Below are 14,742 nucleotides of genomic sequence, written 5' to 3'. Positions count from 1 at the left end.
GTGGCCTGCTCATGGGGCCTGCGGCTGTGAAAGGTGAGGCGGGGCCGGGCGCGGTGGCTCAAACCTGTAATCCCAGCACTTTGGGAGGCCGAGACGGGCGGATCACGAGGTCAGGAGATCGAGACTATCCTGGCTAACACGGTGAAACCCCGTCTCTATTAAGAAATACAAAAAACTAGCCGGGCGAGGTGGCGGGCGCCTGTAGTCCCAGCTACTTGGGAGGCTGAGGCCGGAGAATGGCGTGAACCCGGGAGGCGGAGCTTGCAGTGAGCTGAGATCCGGCCACTGCACTCCAGCCTGGGCGACAGAGCGAGACTCCGTCTCAAAAAAAAAAAAAAAAAAAAAGGTGAGGCGGGCTGTTTGCCCCGTGCTGCTGTGTGGGCTGCTGTGGCCCATGTGCACACACAGCATGGCACGCTCGCCTGTCCTTCCCATGGGTGCCAGTGTGAGCACACGTGCACACTGGTCAGATCTTGCCCGCCGCTTGGGGCTTGCCTCTGTGCACCCCGAGCCTCTGTTTCTGCAGCTGTGACGTGGGGTGCTCAGGACTGGGGTAATGAGGCATGTGAGGCTTAGTCATTCTTAACCTTTGCGCTTTCAAGACACATAAGCTCATCTTACTGAAAGATGAGCTCCCAACCCCAGGTCCCGCCCACTGCACCATGGTCTGGGGCCCTGAAGGCCAGGGCTGGTGCTGGCCCCAGTGGTTCTCACCCATCCTTCCCCGTGCTCTCCCTGAAGGCTGGAGCCCCAGGGCATTGGCCAGGAGTCTAGTTAGGGGGAATGGAGCTGGTCGGGGACCTGTCTGCAGCCCACCTCCTCAGCTCCTACCCTAACCCAAATGCGGGGCCACTGCCTGCCTGGCCCTGTGCCCCACTGCCCTCGGTCAGCCGTCGCCCCACTGCCCCCGTCAGCCGTCAGCACACTCGCTGCTACCCCTCCCCTCCTCTCCTTCAGAGGATCGGTGAGTCACCTTCCTGGGGAGGCTGGCATAGTGCTCGCTGCACCCTGGCCTGGCCTTAGACCCCATAGGGTCCGTTGCTCACTGTGCACTGGGGAGGCATCGCCGGGAGGCAGGCATTGCTGCTGGGGCTGCACCCCGTGCTTGGGGATGGAGGATCCAGAGGAGAGGGGATGGGCTTCCCTCAAAGGCAATGGGCTGCCGGCCGGGCTGGTGCCACCCCAGTCAAGGCCAGGGGAGCCTCTGTCCCTTGCCCCTGTGGCCCCTGTTGGGTCGACTGAGGGCAGCAGCCCCTTGCTGCCTTCTCAGGGTCCCCAGTTGCACGTTTGTGTGTCCCAGAGGGAGCACAAGCTGTCGAGCCAGTGTCCCTGAGACTGCGATTGTGGCTCCCACGCACCATCTCCAGCCTTGGTGGGCCTGACCCCGATGCTGTGGCTGCCAAGACCAGCCCTGGAGGAGGCCCTCAGGGCACACCTGGTGCCTGGCACCCACGACCTCCCCTCTGCGGCCTGCCCACTGTCCCACAGCCATAGGAAAGGCCAGGAGTGGCCCAGAGGAGAGCAGCATGTGGCCGGGGAGTCCTGACAGCCTGCAGTTTCTGAGTTGGACACGCGGTTTCTCTCGGGGGCTGCTGCTTTCTGTAGAGGGTGTTGCCAGGACTCTCTCCAAAGAATCTTTCTTGGGCTGTGCTCAGAGGAAGAAGAGGATTCCTGAGAGAAGGCCGTGCCACATGGCGGAGCTGGGTCCTCGTGCCGCCCGGCAGCCACTTGGTCCCAGATCTGTTCCACTGACCTTGGGATCCAACCAGACCCAGCCATGTGAAGGTCAAGGGTGGGCTGGGAGGGAAGGGCCTGGGGCTTCCTGGGTTAGGCTGAGGCCGTTTCCAGTCTGGGCTGCCCAGTGGAATCACCGGGGTCCCCCCAAACAGGAGCCTGACTCTGCACTAGGCATCCTGGCTCTGGAGCTGCCTGCTGGCCCACAGCACCAGCCCCTCTTGCAGCACCAGGGCCATGGCGTTCATGCGGAAGGGCTGGGTGCCCTGTGGACCAGGAGACCTGAGGCTCTGCTGAGTGGCCGCCTCCAGGTCCAGTACCCTGAGACGTGGTGGCCAGGGCCTCGGGACTTGGCTGTGCCTCGCTCAGAGCCTGGAGCTGCTGTCCTGGCCCGGAGCAGGTCTGTCCTCTGGGGGCTGCTCTTCCGCCCTCGAGTGTCTGGGTGCCCCCAGTAACTATGTGTGCAGGTGGGGCAGGGAGCACAGGTGGGCCTGGAGATTTGGGGAGGGAGCTCAGGTGCCGGGCAGGCGGGAGCTGGGGATCAAAGCAGAGACAAGGTGAAGAGGCGTTCTCAATCCGGTCAGAGCTCCCAGCCTTGGGAAGGGCCCGTCCCAGGTGCCTCTTATGGTGAGACGGGGAGCAGGTTGAGCTGCAGGCCTGGGGTTCTGGGCACACAGGCTCTCTCCAGGCTGGCTGGGGCTGCAGGCCGGTGGGGAGAGCTTGGGGAACATCGTTCACAAAGCACGTGCCCTAGACCCCAGTCCCCTTCTTTGTGAAGTGGGGACGGAGGCTGGGTGCACGCCTGGCAGCACACACCTGGCCAGGCCCAAGCCCAGCTGTCTTTCACTGCAGCCTGCATACCCTGAGCCTACCCCACCTGCTTGGAGCGTGGCCTGGGGTACAGGGCCAGCTTGGTCCCGTTTCCTCCTGCTCCCCTGCACCCCTGCCCAAGGCCTGTGTTCACCCTTTTTGGGTGAATGCTGCACTGTCCCCTCCAGCCGTGAAGGGCAGGGAGGCCCCCTTTCTTCCCCTGCACCTGAGGCTGGGTAGAGCTGTGGGGAAGAGGGGAGGAAGCCCCACCCTCTATAATCTATAGTGACTGTCACAGAGCAAACTATTCTCATTTCATACAGGCGGGTCAGGTGCCGGCGTGCGATCGATGGCTTGCGCACAATAATTACAGGAACTAGCAGCTTGTGTTGCTTGAGTGACTTTAAGAAGAGTAGGGTCTCAATCTTCCCTTTAATAGGGCTCTGACAGTCTGCAGCGGCAGCTTCGGTGGTGCTGCATCTCTGGCTGACAGTGTTGTCATTAAACACCAGGTAGTGTGGAACAACAGAGAGCACGGATCCCACACTGGGGGACAGGGCGGCTGATAGCGGTCATTTGTCATCACTGAGCTGCCCAAATTCAGACTGCACTGCGAACGGCTGCTTAGGGTGACTTATGGCCCTGTCGGGCTGCTGTTGTGATTTGATAATCCGTAAATGTTTGTCAAAGATGAATCCCCAGATCCCACAGGGCTGCAGCCCAGGGACGCGAGGCCGGGGCGTGAAAGCTGAGGGGCCATCCTCTCATGTGGCCAGCCACGTGCTGCACCCACCTGGGGAGGTGCTGGGGCCCAGCCTCCAAGACAGTCCTGGCAGGGCTCCCAGGAGGGGCCGGGTGCGCCTGCTCCTCCTCTCTCAAGACTGGAGTCCTCTGCCGTCTCTGTTGTGGGGTGAGCATGTGCATGAGAGCGAGTGTGTGTGTGTGTGTGTGTGTGTGTGTGTGTGTGTGTGATTGCAAAGTTTCCTTTCGTGCTGACGAGGCTTTGAGGCAAGTTTTTCTGCCAACGTGGGATTCTGGCAGGGAGGGCCTAATGGCGGCAGCGAGCAGGTCTCTGCGCTCCACCCTGCTGAGCAGCCTCAGGGCGTGGGGCCAGAGGATTTGAGGTTGCCCAGGAGGACCCCAGCAGCCCCGTGGCCCTGCTCCTGGCCACCACCACACACAGGAGCTCCTGCCCTCCGTCTGCAGCGTTTGAGGTCCTGGGAGCCATCATGCACAAGAAAAGTGAAGTGATTTATTAGACTCATAAAAATTCATACTTTGTGGTTCCAGTCATCCCACATCTGAGGCTTGTTAGAGCGCGGTCCTGGCAGCTCCCACCGCACCAGCATGGGGGTGGGGCACTCACCAGCCGCCCCCTGCCTCGGCTGCCATTGCGGCTCATTTATAGAAATGGACGGGCCTGAAGCACACGCAAGCACGCAAGGGGAGGGCCAGCAGCGGTGGAGGGCCCAGCCGTGTCACCAGCACACTCCCCGAACCTGCAGGGCCTGGGCTGGAACCAGCAGGGCTGGCTAGATGCCAGGGTGCTGAGTGTGGGCAACCCCTGGGGCTGGCTCCAGATGGGCAGTGAACCTGTGACAACACAGCCAGGGGTCTGCCCACATAGATGGTGGTCTGGGTGCGCAGGTGGAACGGCCAGTGTTTCCAGCCGTCTTGAGTGACGCAGGTGGAGTGCCTGTGCAGGGGCCGGTGTTTCCAGCCGTCTTGAGTGACACAGGTGGAGCGCCTGTACAGGGGCCGGTGTTTCCAGCCGTCTTGAGTGACACAGGTGGAGCTCCTGTGCAGGGGCCGGTGTTTTAGCTGTCTTGAGTGACAGGTGGAGCGCCTGTGCAGGGGCCGGTGTTTCCAGCTGTCTTGAATGACAGGTGGAGCGCCGGTGCAGGTGGAGGGGGCTGGTGTTTCCAGGCTCCATCCCTTCCAAAGGCACCCGCAAAGGCTCCTTGGCCCAGCACCTGCCTGACCCAGCTGTACCATCTGTGGGCATCATGGGCTGGTGTCTTCCTCTAGGCCTTGGCCACATTCCCACTGCCCTCAGCTGATGTGGCTGGCATTGTGGGTTCTGTGTGGTGGCCAGGAGGGGCAGAGGTGCCTCCCTTCTCGTGATGGGGATGTTCTGCCTGACCTGGCCAGAATCAGGCAGGAGCCCTACCTGGATCTTTCCCTCCAAACAGTGGAGGAGCCTGGGAGGCCCGTTTGTGGGGAGAGGCTGAGCCTCCCGTGGTGCCCACTTTGATTCCACTTTTCCGCACAACTGCAGGGTCCCCACAGCCTACCAGTGCTGTCTGCGGGAAGCTGATGTCATGCATGACCAGCTGGGTTGTGTGCTCATCAGCACTAATCGCTGCAGCCCCTCGCTGCGCCCCAGGGGCCCTGCCGATGACCCGCCTGGCTGGCGCGATGGAGGGCTGAGGCGTTGCAGGCCGGGGAGTGTGTGTGCGCCACAGGCTGGCTCCATCCTGCTCTTCTCGGTGTCTAGGTGAGAAAAGCAGCTGGGAACTGCCCATCTGTGGTCGGGGAAGAGAAGAGCAGAGGCTGGGCTTCTGGATCGGGGAGCGGGGCAGGAGCCCCATGGCAGGCCTGGGCCCCAGGGACTGACCCTCATGTTTCTCAGAACCCAGCAGTAAGGACTGGTGAGTCCAGACAGTGGGTGCAGGGCATGGCAGGCTCCCTGAGCTCCCAGCGTTCACCGAGGGGTGTGTCTACAGGATGGTGGGGGCACTGGCCAGGCACAGGCCTCGTCCTGCGGGAGCAGACACCCAGGACCACAGCAGTTGCGGCGGCCGGGCCTAGCTGCACATGGGCCAGACAGGGAGGGGACTGAGAAGGGCAGAGAGAAGAAACAGACAAAAAACCAAGGAGGCTTTCCTGTCCTGCCTCGGAGAGTGGCCTTGGAGAGTGGCCTTGCAGCCCCTAACTTCACCAGGTGTCAGTAGAAATGAGGCTGTTGGTCCTGCAGATGGGTGCCCACAGGTGCACGTCCAGGCGGTGAGCCCAGCTCCTGGGTTGGGCCGCATTTGAGCTGCACAGCCTGGCTCAGCACAAAACTCGAGGGCCTGAGTGGGGGAGCGAGAGCCGGGTACAGGTTTGTGGGGTGAGCAACCTGGCCCTGTCCTGGCTGCTAGCGGCGAGAACCACAGGATCGGGAATGACCAGGCCCGTGTGCTCACGCCTGTGTGCATGCCCACCGCCCACCATGTGCATGTCAGTCTCTGCGCGTGTGCTCTTGAGTGCACTTGTGTGTCCCGGCAGGATCATGCTTGCTGTGTGGTGACACCAAGTGGACGCTGGCAGGCAGGCCTTGGGTGGGCCAGTGGCTCCAGGCCAGCTCCACTGTAGATGATGCAGACACTGGGGAGACAAGGGCCCGAGCCAGGGTGGGGCCTGCAGTGGCAACCCAGGTGGGAGTGATGGGGACCCATGGCCTGAGGCTCCTGGGAGAGCAGGCAGTCTCCTGTGGACCTCATGGTGGCACTTGAGAGCCAGAGACCTCCTGTTTGACCTCACTGCCCCCTGCACATGGTGGACCTCAGGGAAGCTGCTCCTGATGGCCCCTGGGATCTACCCACCCTTCCTTGGAGGCCAGAACCCATGTCACCCCCAGTGTAGCGTTGGCCTCGCCACCTTCAGGACCTAGCACGTGGAAGGGCTGGGGGTGAGCACCAGGCTACCAAGGTGGTGACCGTGCGGCCCCAGGGGACAACTCAGACTGGGCCAAACTTCAGAAAGGGCCTGGTGGAGGGACCCTTGGTGGTCAGGCACTGGCGAGCTTCACTGATTTCAGCTGCTCCACAGCCCTTCACCTTGGCTGGGCTACCCTGTCCACCCCCACCAGCCTCAGCAAAGGCTATGAGGAGCTGCCAGGCCCGGGTGCCTTCCAGGAGGTGCCCCGGACTAGGCCTGGGCTGTTCAGGGAAGGGCTCTGTGCTCGCGATGGTCAGAGCCTCCTGCCCTAGGAATAGTGAGAACTGTTACCTGAGCTGCCTTCAACGGGAGACAGTTCTGCGAACGCTACCTCTGATTGGCTGCAGTAGCAGGCGCTGTGCCCCCACCAGGTCTGGGTGTCTGCGCACCACTCAGACATACGTCACGGCCTGAAATGCAAGAGCCCGGGGCTCTCAGGAACATGGGCCATATGCTCTGTTGGAGTTTTCATGGCTGTTTCTCCAAGAGCGCGATCAGCTGCTGTCAGGGACGCTGCCTGATGGGACTCCGTGAGCCTCCAGCATGGGGCCTGGTGCTGGGTGTTCAGCAGCCTTGGTGGGGGCGGGATCACCTGCCAGCTGCAGCAGAGGAGATGGGGCCTCTGGGCTCACCTGCCTGTCGGCTGGTCTGGAACTTGCCTGCCCCGTTCCCTGGGGCGCCCCCTACTCCCTTGCCTTTGCCCCTCAGCAGTCTCCTAGCCAAGTTGGGAGGGGTGGGGGTGTGAGGGGTCTTTGAGCTGGACCTGCAGGGGTGGAAGGTGGGGCCTGCGCTTGGCAGGTGCTTCCTGAGGGCGGCATGGTACCAGAGGCTGTGGAGCCAGCTGAGGCCGCGGGTGTGAGCATGGTGCCAGCCAGGCAGGAGCACAGGGTAGGCCTGGCCCTGACTCCCAGTGCCCCCAGCTCTCCTCCCACGCTCCCTGCCCCGACTTCCCCACGGTGCCTGGGCACCCCCCGCCCAGGCTGTCCCAGCCTCTTGCAGCCCCTACTCCTCTAGTCCTGTGCCTGTGCCCTGCTCTCCCCTCTCTCAGGAACCCCAGGCTCTGCTCCTTCCAGGCAGGCTTGGCTCTCCTGGAGGGGCACTTCCCGGTGTTCCGCCCGCCACGTGGACGTCCCCGCGCCACTGAGCACTCTCTGTTGTAATCACAGCTCTAATTAGGCGATTAATCGTGGGAACTCTGCTCTCTGGGAGTCGTTGCCTCGTCCCTGGCGCCCTCTTGCGGCTGTGGGGCTGAAGGCGCAACCCTGAGCTCTGGGTTGGTCAGGCAGTGCGGGAGGGAGAGAGGAAGAGGCCCGGCCAGTGAGTGGGGCGGGGAGTGTGACTGGAGCTGTGTAGGGGGGCCTCGTGAACTCAGGTTTCTGGGAACGGCACAGGGCCTCCTGCCCTCTCTTTAGGCTGTGTCCTGCTTGCCTGCGGGACACTCACGGCCCTACTGGAAGGTGCCATCCCTAGTCTGTGCTGTTGCCAGGCCCCTCCTGCCTCGTGCTCAGGGCACCGGGGCCAGAGACCTGGGCTGGCACAGAGTTGGCACCACCTCAAAAACTACAACAGGACTGGAAAGACACAGAACTAGGTCACAGACACCAGGAGAAGTGGGTTTGCAGCGTTTAAGCTGCCATTAGTCAGAGAAGGGCATAGGCAGTGTGGAGATGGTGAGGTGCCAGGGCAACTGTTGATAAAAAGCAGATCAGGTAATGTACAGAGAAGGTGGAATTGTCAGGAATTAGGGATGGGGGGCCTGACTGGCTGGAATGTCCATGGCCCACAGCCATCCATCACCCTGGGCAGCGCTGTAGCAGCCCCGGGGGCTGCACCTGGACTGGCCCCTTCCTTGCTCGCTCTCCTTGCATGCAGGGTCTGGGCTGCCCCAGGCCTGTTCTGTGGGCCTGGCCCATTCTGGCTGCTCACTGCTGCCACTTGTGTCAGGAATGTGGCGTGGTGCGAGGCGTCTGTTGGGCAAGTCAACATCATCCCTTCATGGGCCCAACACCGTCCTGTCTGCTGCTGTGGGGGTGGCTATGGCCGATTCCAGCAAATTCCATGCCAGTCTTTGGCCTCCTCCTCAACCGTCCCCACTCCCCAGCTGGGATGAAGCCTGCGGAGGCTTGGGGAAGGGGCTTCTAGAACCAGGGTACTGTCTTGGGCCGGCAGCCCGGCAGTGACAGTTTTGCTGTCTTTGCGCTGGGCCTGTCTGCACCAGGGCCCACTCTTGTGCCTGCTGTTTCTGGAGGCCTTGGTGCTCCCATCTCTGTAGCCCACTGTGCATGAGGCCCAGGGGCTGGTGGATACTGGCCTGGGGCCAGTCAGAGTCTGTCTGGGTCTCCACCTCAGTTAATGGGCGAGGCCCTCCCTGATGGAGTTGATCCTGCTCCCATCGGCAGGCTGGGAGCTGGACAGACAGCTGGACAGCTCCCTGGGACACTCACTCTGGCCCTGGTGGGCTGGACAGTGGAGTGGTGGAGCCGCCTTCTCTCCTGCTTGGCAGCCTCACACAGTTCTTTGCACAGAGTAGTAATTCTAGTTTCATCTTTTTATTCATTAACCAATTGTGAAATTGGCAACTCATTTTCTTGCTAGTTATTTCCCTTTGAAGTTCCATAAAAATCTGAACTCTCCCTCAACTCCTGCTCCGCGTAAAACAGAGAAAGGCTGCAACTTCCATCTGATCAGATCAGCCATCTGTGTTGGAATTGTCCGAGGAGAGTGAGCTGGGTGGGCAGGGCCAGGCTCTGCAGGAGCAGCTCCTGCCGGGGGTGGGACCAGACTCCTGGACCCCTGATGGCCGGGCCCAGCCTCAGCTGCCGCCCTCCTGACGGTGCATCGTTGGGCATGTGGTGCTTGGTACACAGGAGGGCTCTTGGGGTGCCTGAGGGCTGCCCCACCTGGCCCCTGGCCCGAGGTGGTGCCGTGTGCAAGAGCTCAAACCCTGCTGATGGATGGGCTCATATCCCATTCACATATGATGCCAGCAGTTTTTTTGTAGTTTGTCTTCCATTGCGGTAGTAAAGTTTTTAATTAGGAAAGCTAATGAGATCGATTAGTCATTAGAAGTGACCTCTTGATGGCGGGCGGAGAGGGCCGTGTGTGCGGGGCTGATAACACGGGCCGGGGCATTGCCGGCAATAAAGGCGCAAGGGGCTCGACGTGCGCCGAGTGTGCCACGGGAATGCGTCACGTGGAGAAAAAAATTACAGCCCTGGGAGTCTGTAATGAAGGGAATTAAACCAACATCCTATCTAAATAACATGATTATCTACACAAACCCCAGCCAGCCAGGAGGGATGGGCGCCTGGGCCTGTGTCCTCAGGGAGGAGGGAAGAGGCCTGTTTCTGCCTGGGTCCTGCTTGGCCACAGAGCAGCGTCCTATAGCCTCCCAAGCCTTACCACCTGCCCACGCCGTCGCCGCACACCCTGGGGAACCGGGCCGGGGAGGGACGCTTCCTTCCCGCAGCCCTGACTTTCTGGGTCTGTGTGCCCTTGCTCCTGCCAGCCGCTGGGGGCCCAGCTCAGAATTCATCTGCCACTACCCCTCTGTCCGGCTGTGCCCTGCCCGTCCTGGGTTGTCATGAGCTTGTCCGAGCTGCCCATCTGGGAATGACAGGGACTGCCCATGGTCTGCAGGGCCAGGCTGTGGGGGACATGACCCTGCTGTGGGGGTGGGTTGCAGGCTAGAGCTCAGCTTGGCCCCACACTGGCTGCCACCTTCCCACTGTGAGCCCCTCGAAGTGCCCCCACTCTGCTAGCGACTGTGGGAGAGGGGTCTGTCTAGGTGACATGTGCAGAACATACCTGCCCAGCCTGAGGAGGTTGTGACAAGAGGTTGGGGCCGCGTTATGACCGTGTGGTTTTCAGGAGGGGACGTAACACGCAGTAAGGCAGAGAAGCCTGACCTGACTGCTGTCAGCACCGCGCGGGAGCGTGATCACGGTGCCGCCACCTGCCAGGCCCTGCCTGCCCCAAGCTGCCCCTCCTGGGCAGAAGTGTTCCAGAGTGCAGAGTCTGGTCCTGTGTGCAGTGGGGGCTGGGACTTCCTAGAGGACTTGGCATGTGCTGGACCTGGGAGGGAGGGCGAGCTGTGGTCCCCAAGGTTAGAGGTGATTTTAGCCAAAGGGATGCTGTGCACTTGGCGATGGGGATGGAACTGGGCCAGGTCTGGGGGCTCCTGTGCTCAGAATTTGGGGAAAGAGGTTGATGAGGGGAACACAAACCCCCAGGGCCCGAGTGTGGCCCAGTGTCCCTCCTGCCTTGCTTGGCCCCACCTGGCCTCTGAGCAGGACTGCACCCTAGTTTTGTCGCACTGTGGCTCCAAGGGGGCCAGCATTGCCCCAGGCTCTACGTCCCAGAGCAGCAGGCATTGGGCGGCCTGGGAGGCTTGTGGGAAGCCGTGGTGGGAAGCAGGCTGCAGGCTGGCAAGTGGGTCACCAGGGCACTCTGGGGTTGGGGGTGGGCAGGTGGCAACCCTGAGCCCTGGCCCCACAGCTGGTGGTGCTCCAGTGGGTGCCCTGACTGCCCAGGTGCCGAGGCTGGCCCCCAGCTTGGCCCAGGTGGGGCAGGAGCAGCTGGGCAGCCCATTGCTCTCCTCAGGCAGAAGCAGGGAGCCTGCAGCAGGGCTGGAAGGTGGGGAGGTCACCTCGGGGTAATTGATAACTTAAGGACTTCTTATGTTCTCCAGCGCTTAGTTGAAACAAGCTATTATTGATTTTTTTGCTGGTCTCTCCTTGCTTGTAAGACCTTGAAAATTCAATTGGCAGACTCTCTGATGTGGACTCGGGGGGCCTCTTGGGAAGGCTTTGATGCCGTGTTGGGGCCAAGTGTTCCTGAGTTGCTCCCGTGCAGGCTGACAGGTGCCTTGGTAGAGGCTGCAGCTTGGATGGTGCTGGGGAAACGCCAGAGGGAGGGGCTCTTTGCTGACATCTGACAGGGTGAAAAGTGGTGAGAGGATGAAGCCTGTGGAGATGGGGTCAGAAGGCTCAGGGAGGACTTAATGCTCAAGGTCCATTGTGTTTAGGGCTCTGGAAAAGAATTGGGAAATAGAAAGCACATCCTATGGAGGTGGAGGGACGAAGGGGGTGGAAACCGGAAGGGTCCGGGGCAATAGGGGAAGGAATTGACTGAAGGAGGAGGCCCTGGCCATGGGGGCCTGGAGGAGCCAGGGGTGGTGGAATGGAAGGAATGGAATGGAATGGGGGTGGAATGGAAGGCCCTGAGTGGGGTGAGGGGGCGTGGGCCCCTGGGGCCACCCTGGAGGGGTGGAGGGGGCGGAGCCTCCTGTGGCACCTGGAGGGTGGAAGGGGCAGGCTCTCAGCAGCCCCCTGAGCCTTGGGCTTCGAGGGGAGCTGTTAGAGGCATGGCCTGCACCCACTGCTACAGTTAGCTTAATGATCGGTGCTGAGCTGTACATCACACCTGGGCAGCCAGAGCTGTACATGATGCAAGTTAGGCAATTAGATGCAACGCTCAAAGCTGTGGGTAAATTGCCAGCTATCAAGTGGAAGGGAATTCGGACAATAGATTCCTGTAAATTGCATGAAATGTTCAGCAGGAAAAAAGCTGTTGTGTCTATCACCCTGCGAAATGTTATGAAAACAGTGATTAAGTACATAAATCTGTCTGGGCACGGAGGTGAGGAGGTGCCGCTTGAGGAGGTAAGTGCTCCAGCACCCCTCCCGTGTGCAGGGCACAGGCCAGGAGCCTCTCAACCCCCCACCTCTGGCCTGGGTGAGGTGGCCCATCTGCCTGCCTCACTGCCCTGCTGCGAGTCAGCCAGCCACCTCAAGTCCACCTGGTGCGGATACTGTCTAGGGGACTGCAAGGCATCCCCAGCTGCCAGGCCCCTGACTTCTCCTGGTTTTCCTGTGGGCATTCCATTGCTTCTCCAGATGGCTAGAGGGTGTGAGGGGCTGGTGCCCACCTCTCCTAGAGGCTGCACTGGCTAGCTCCTGAAGCGTCGGCTGCCAGGCACCCTGGGGATATGTGTGCCACATGGGTTGAGAGTTTTATCCACGGGGTGATGGAGAGTCTTCAAGCTCTGGCGGAGGCGGTAGGCAGAGCTGGCGCTGTGGGCAGCCTCTCTGACCTTGCCCTTGCCGGCCTTCCCTGACCCACGTCTGTGCCCTGGGCTTTCTCCGCAGCATCCAGCCTGCGTGCCGTGCAGACGCCACCCACCAGCAAGGTGATCAAGACCCGCTACCGCATTGTCAAGAAGACGCCGGCCTCGCCTCTCAGCGCCCCGCCCTTCCCCCTGTCTCTGCCCTCCTGGCGGGCCCGGCGGCTCTCACTGTCCAGGTAGGAAGGCTTCCTCTGGGCTCCTGCAGGCATGGGAACTGGGCTGTCGGGCCCTGCCCTGAGCGCTGCAGGGTAGAACCCGAGGGCCAGGGGGAGCTGAGCGCATCCCAGAACTGCTTGGCATTTGGCTCGTAGGCTGGGGACCAGCCTGATTTTTCTGTGTCTTTAGCAATTTCTGCACCAAATAGGAGGCCAGCCTGTGAATACCACATACACATGAAGACGGACGGACACACACGCACACATGCCCTGCTGTTCTCAGCAAGCCTATTAGCTGGTGAGGGCTCTGTGCCATGGAAGCTTCCGCTGCCCGGACAGTCAGGGCCCACGCCATGTGCTGTCTGAGCATCTCTCAGGGAGTAGCTTCTGGTGGGAGAGGCTGGGCCTTCAGCGGCCTGTCTGGAAGCTGTCAATGTATGATTGTCAAGGTGGTGATGTGAGCTCCTCCTTGCCCTGCTGCTGGCTGCCTGCCTGTGGTCTGGCCCCCACTCGCACTCTGACCTTGATGCAGGCTGGGAGGGCGGCTCTGTCAGCGGGGAACGGCTTTTGCCTTCCTGGGGCCCTCACCCCAGGAGGCTTTGCCACCTGCTCAGTGGAGGTTGCTCAGTCTCTGGGCCTCAGGAGGCCTGGCCCTAGGGGGTTGGCCCCTTCCTTTGCTGTGGTGGTGGTGCCCCATCTCCAGGATCGGGAGAGGGTGATAGCCCTGGCGGGAAGCAGACAGTGGCAGACCCCTCCGTCTGTCTTCTGACCTCCCTGCGGGAGCCTGCTCCTGGGGGAGTGGCATGGGCCAGAGATGGTGGGCGGGGCCTCGGGGCGAGCAGCCATAGTCCAGGGAACCGCCACCCGCCATACCGTAGCTGTCTGGCGGTTCCCTACTGCCAGCCAGAGGTTTCCAGGCCTGAGGCTAACTCCAGGGGATCCACCCACCAGTATGGGCAGCCCTATCCAGCTCTGGGGCCCTGTGGCAGGTCAGCCAGCTGGCAAGCCCACCAGGCGGTGTCCTGCTGCCTCCCGTATCACCCGGCCACACTCAGCTTGGCCCTGCTGCTGACTTTTCTGGAGGCAATAGCTGGAGTATATTTTAAATTAATTTTACTGCACTTTTTGTAATATTTTTGTTTTAAATAGATTTATAAGCATCTCGGGGGCTATTTCTACAAATTTATGAAGATAATTTTTATTCTCTCGATAAGGTTAAATTTACACCTGCTATTTCCATATTAATTCACATTGCTAAGTGGATCTAATTTTCTTCCGTTCTTCTATCTGGTGAGCATGGCCTTTCCTAATGCAATTTCCCCCACACTAAATCACTGTGATCGGGAGTCATGATCGAGCTAAATTAACTTAAATTAATTTACTTAATAAGAGCCCCAGATCATCGGGAATGAGGTTCAGATTTATGGATTCTCCGCTCCTGCTCCCCGTCCTGTGGTCGTCGTCAGCCCGACGTCGAGGGTCCATCTCTCCTGGGGGTGCACCTGGGGGCTGAGTGATGATTTTCCTCAGGGTGGACCCAGCAGGGCCTCTCCTTCAGGATTCTGAAGGCTGAGAAGGCCTCCGGTTTGGGTCCGGCTGGCCTGGGTCCTGTAGCTGGGTCTGCTCAGGAGGCCCTGACGGTGTTGTTGCACAGAAATGGGTGCCCGGGCCCTGGGGCTGAGGAGGCCGGGAGGAGGAGGAGGTGGCAGCCGGCCCAGCACCCAGGGCCTCCTGTCGGTGCCATGTAGCTGAGAACAGCGGGTCAGCTGAGAGGCTCCCTGCAAGGTCCCTGTTCTTCCAAAGCGAAGCCTGGCCAGCTCCCCTGCAGGGAGCGGCCTTTACTTTCTGAGTGCTCTGGTGTAGGGGCTGGACCACAGGCATGGGTGGGTAGGAGGTGGAGTAGACCCCGCCTTTGATGGATCAAGACCCCCAGCACCAGGAGCCTGAATTCAGCCCACCCCTGGAGGCCCTGGCTGTGGTTGGTGGCCATGGGCTCCAGGCCTCAGTGTCTTCTCTACGTGTGAAGGCCAGGCTGAGCCCACCCCAGGGTGCACATGTGGCTAAGGAGGTGTGTGAGGGGCCCTCCCCGCTTTCCTGACCACCTCACCCCAGTCCTGTTCCACCCCTTGCCAGGCGTCTGGGACCGTTTGGGGCCTGAGCCCTGGGCTTGTGGGGGTGGGGGTGGGGTGGGGAGGGTGTTGAGCTGAGGGGCAC

At 61.1% G+C, this 14,742-nt stretch overlaps 1 protein-coding gene across 2 annotated transcripts in view; it reads left to right on the top strand.

Annotated features, from left to right (window-relative positions):
• Positions 1-14,742, top strand: part of ZC3H3 (zinc finger CCCH-type containing 3) — a 101,835-nt gene that overhangs the window by 22,213 nt on the left and 64,880 nt on the right. For both annotated transcript variants that reach the window (XM_003903242.5, XM_009213740.4), the window contains exon 4: positions 12,396-12,549. In XM_003903242.5, the coding sequence (XP_003903291.3) occupies positions 12,396-12,549 (154 nt within the window). The remainder of the gene's footprint in view (positions 1-12,395; positions 12,550-14,742) is intronic.

This window comes from Papio anubis, chromosome 8 (assembly GCF_008728515.1).
Source record: "Papio anubis isolate 15944 chromosome 8, Panubis1.0, whole genome shotgun sequence".
Classification (NCBI taxonomy): Eukaryota; Metazoa; Chordata; class Mammalia; order Primates; family Cercopithecidae; genus Papio; species Papio anubis.
Note: the sequence above shows the minus strand (reverse complement) of the source record. Positions and strands in the feature narration are given on the sequence as shown.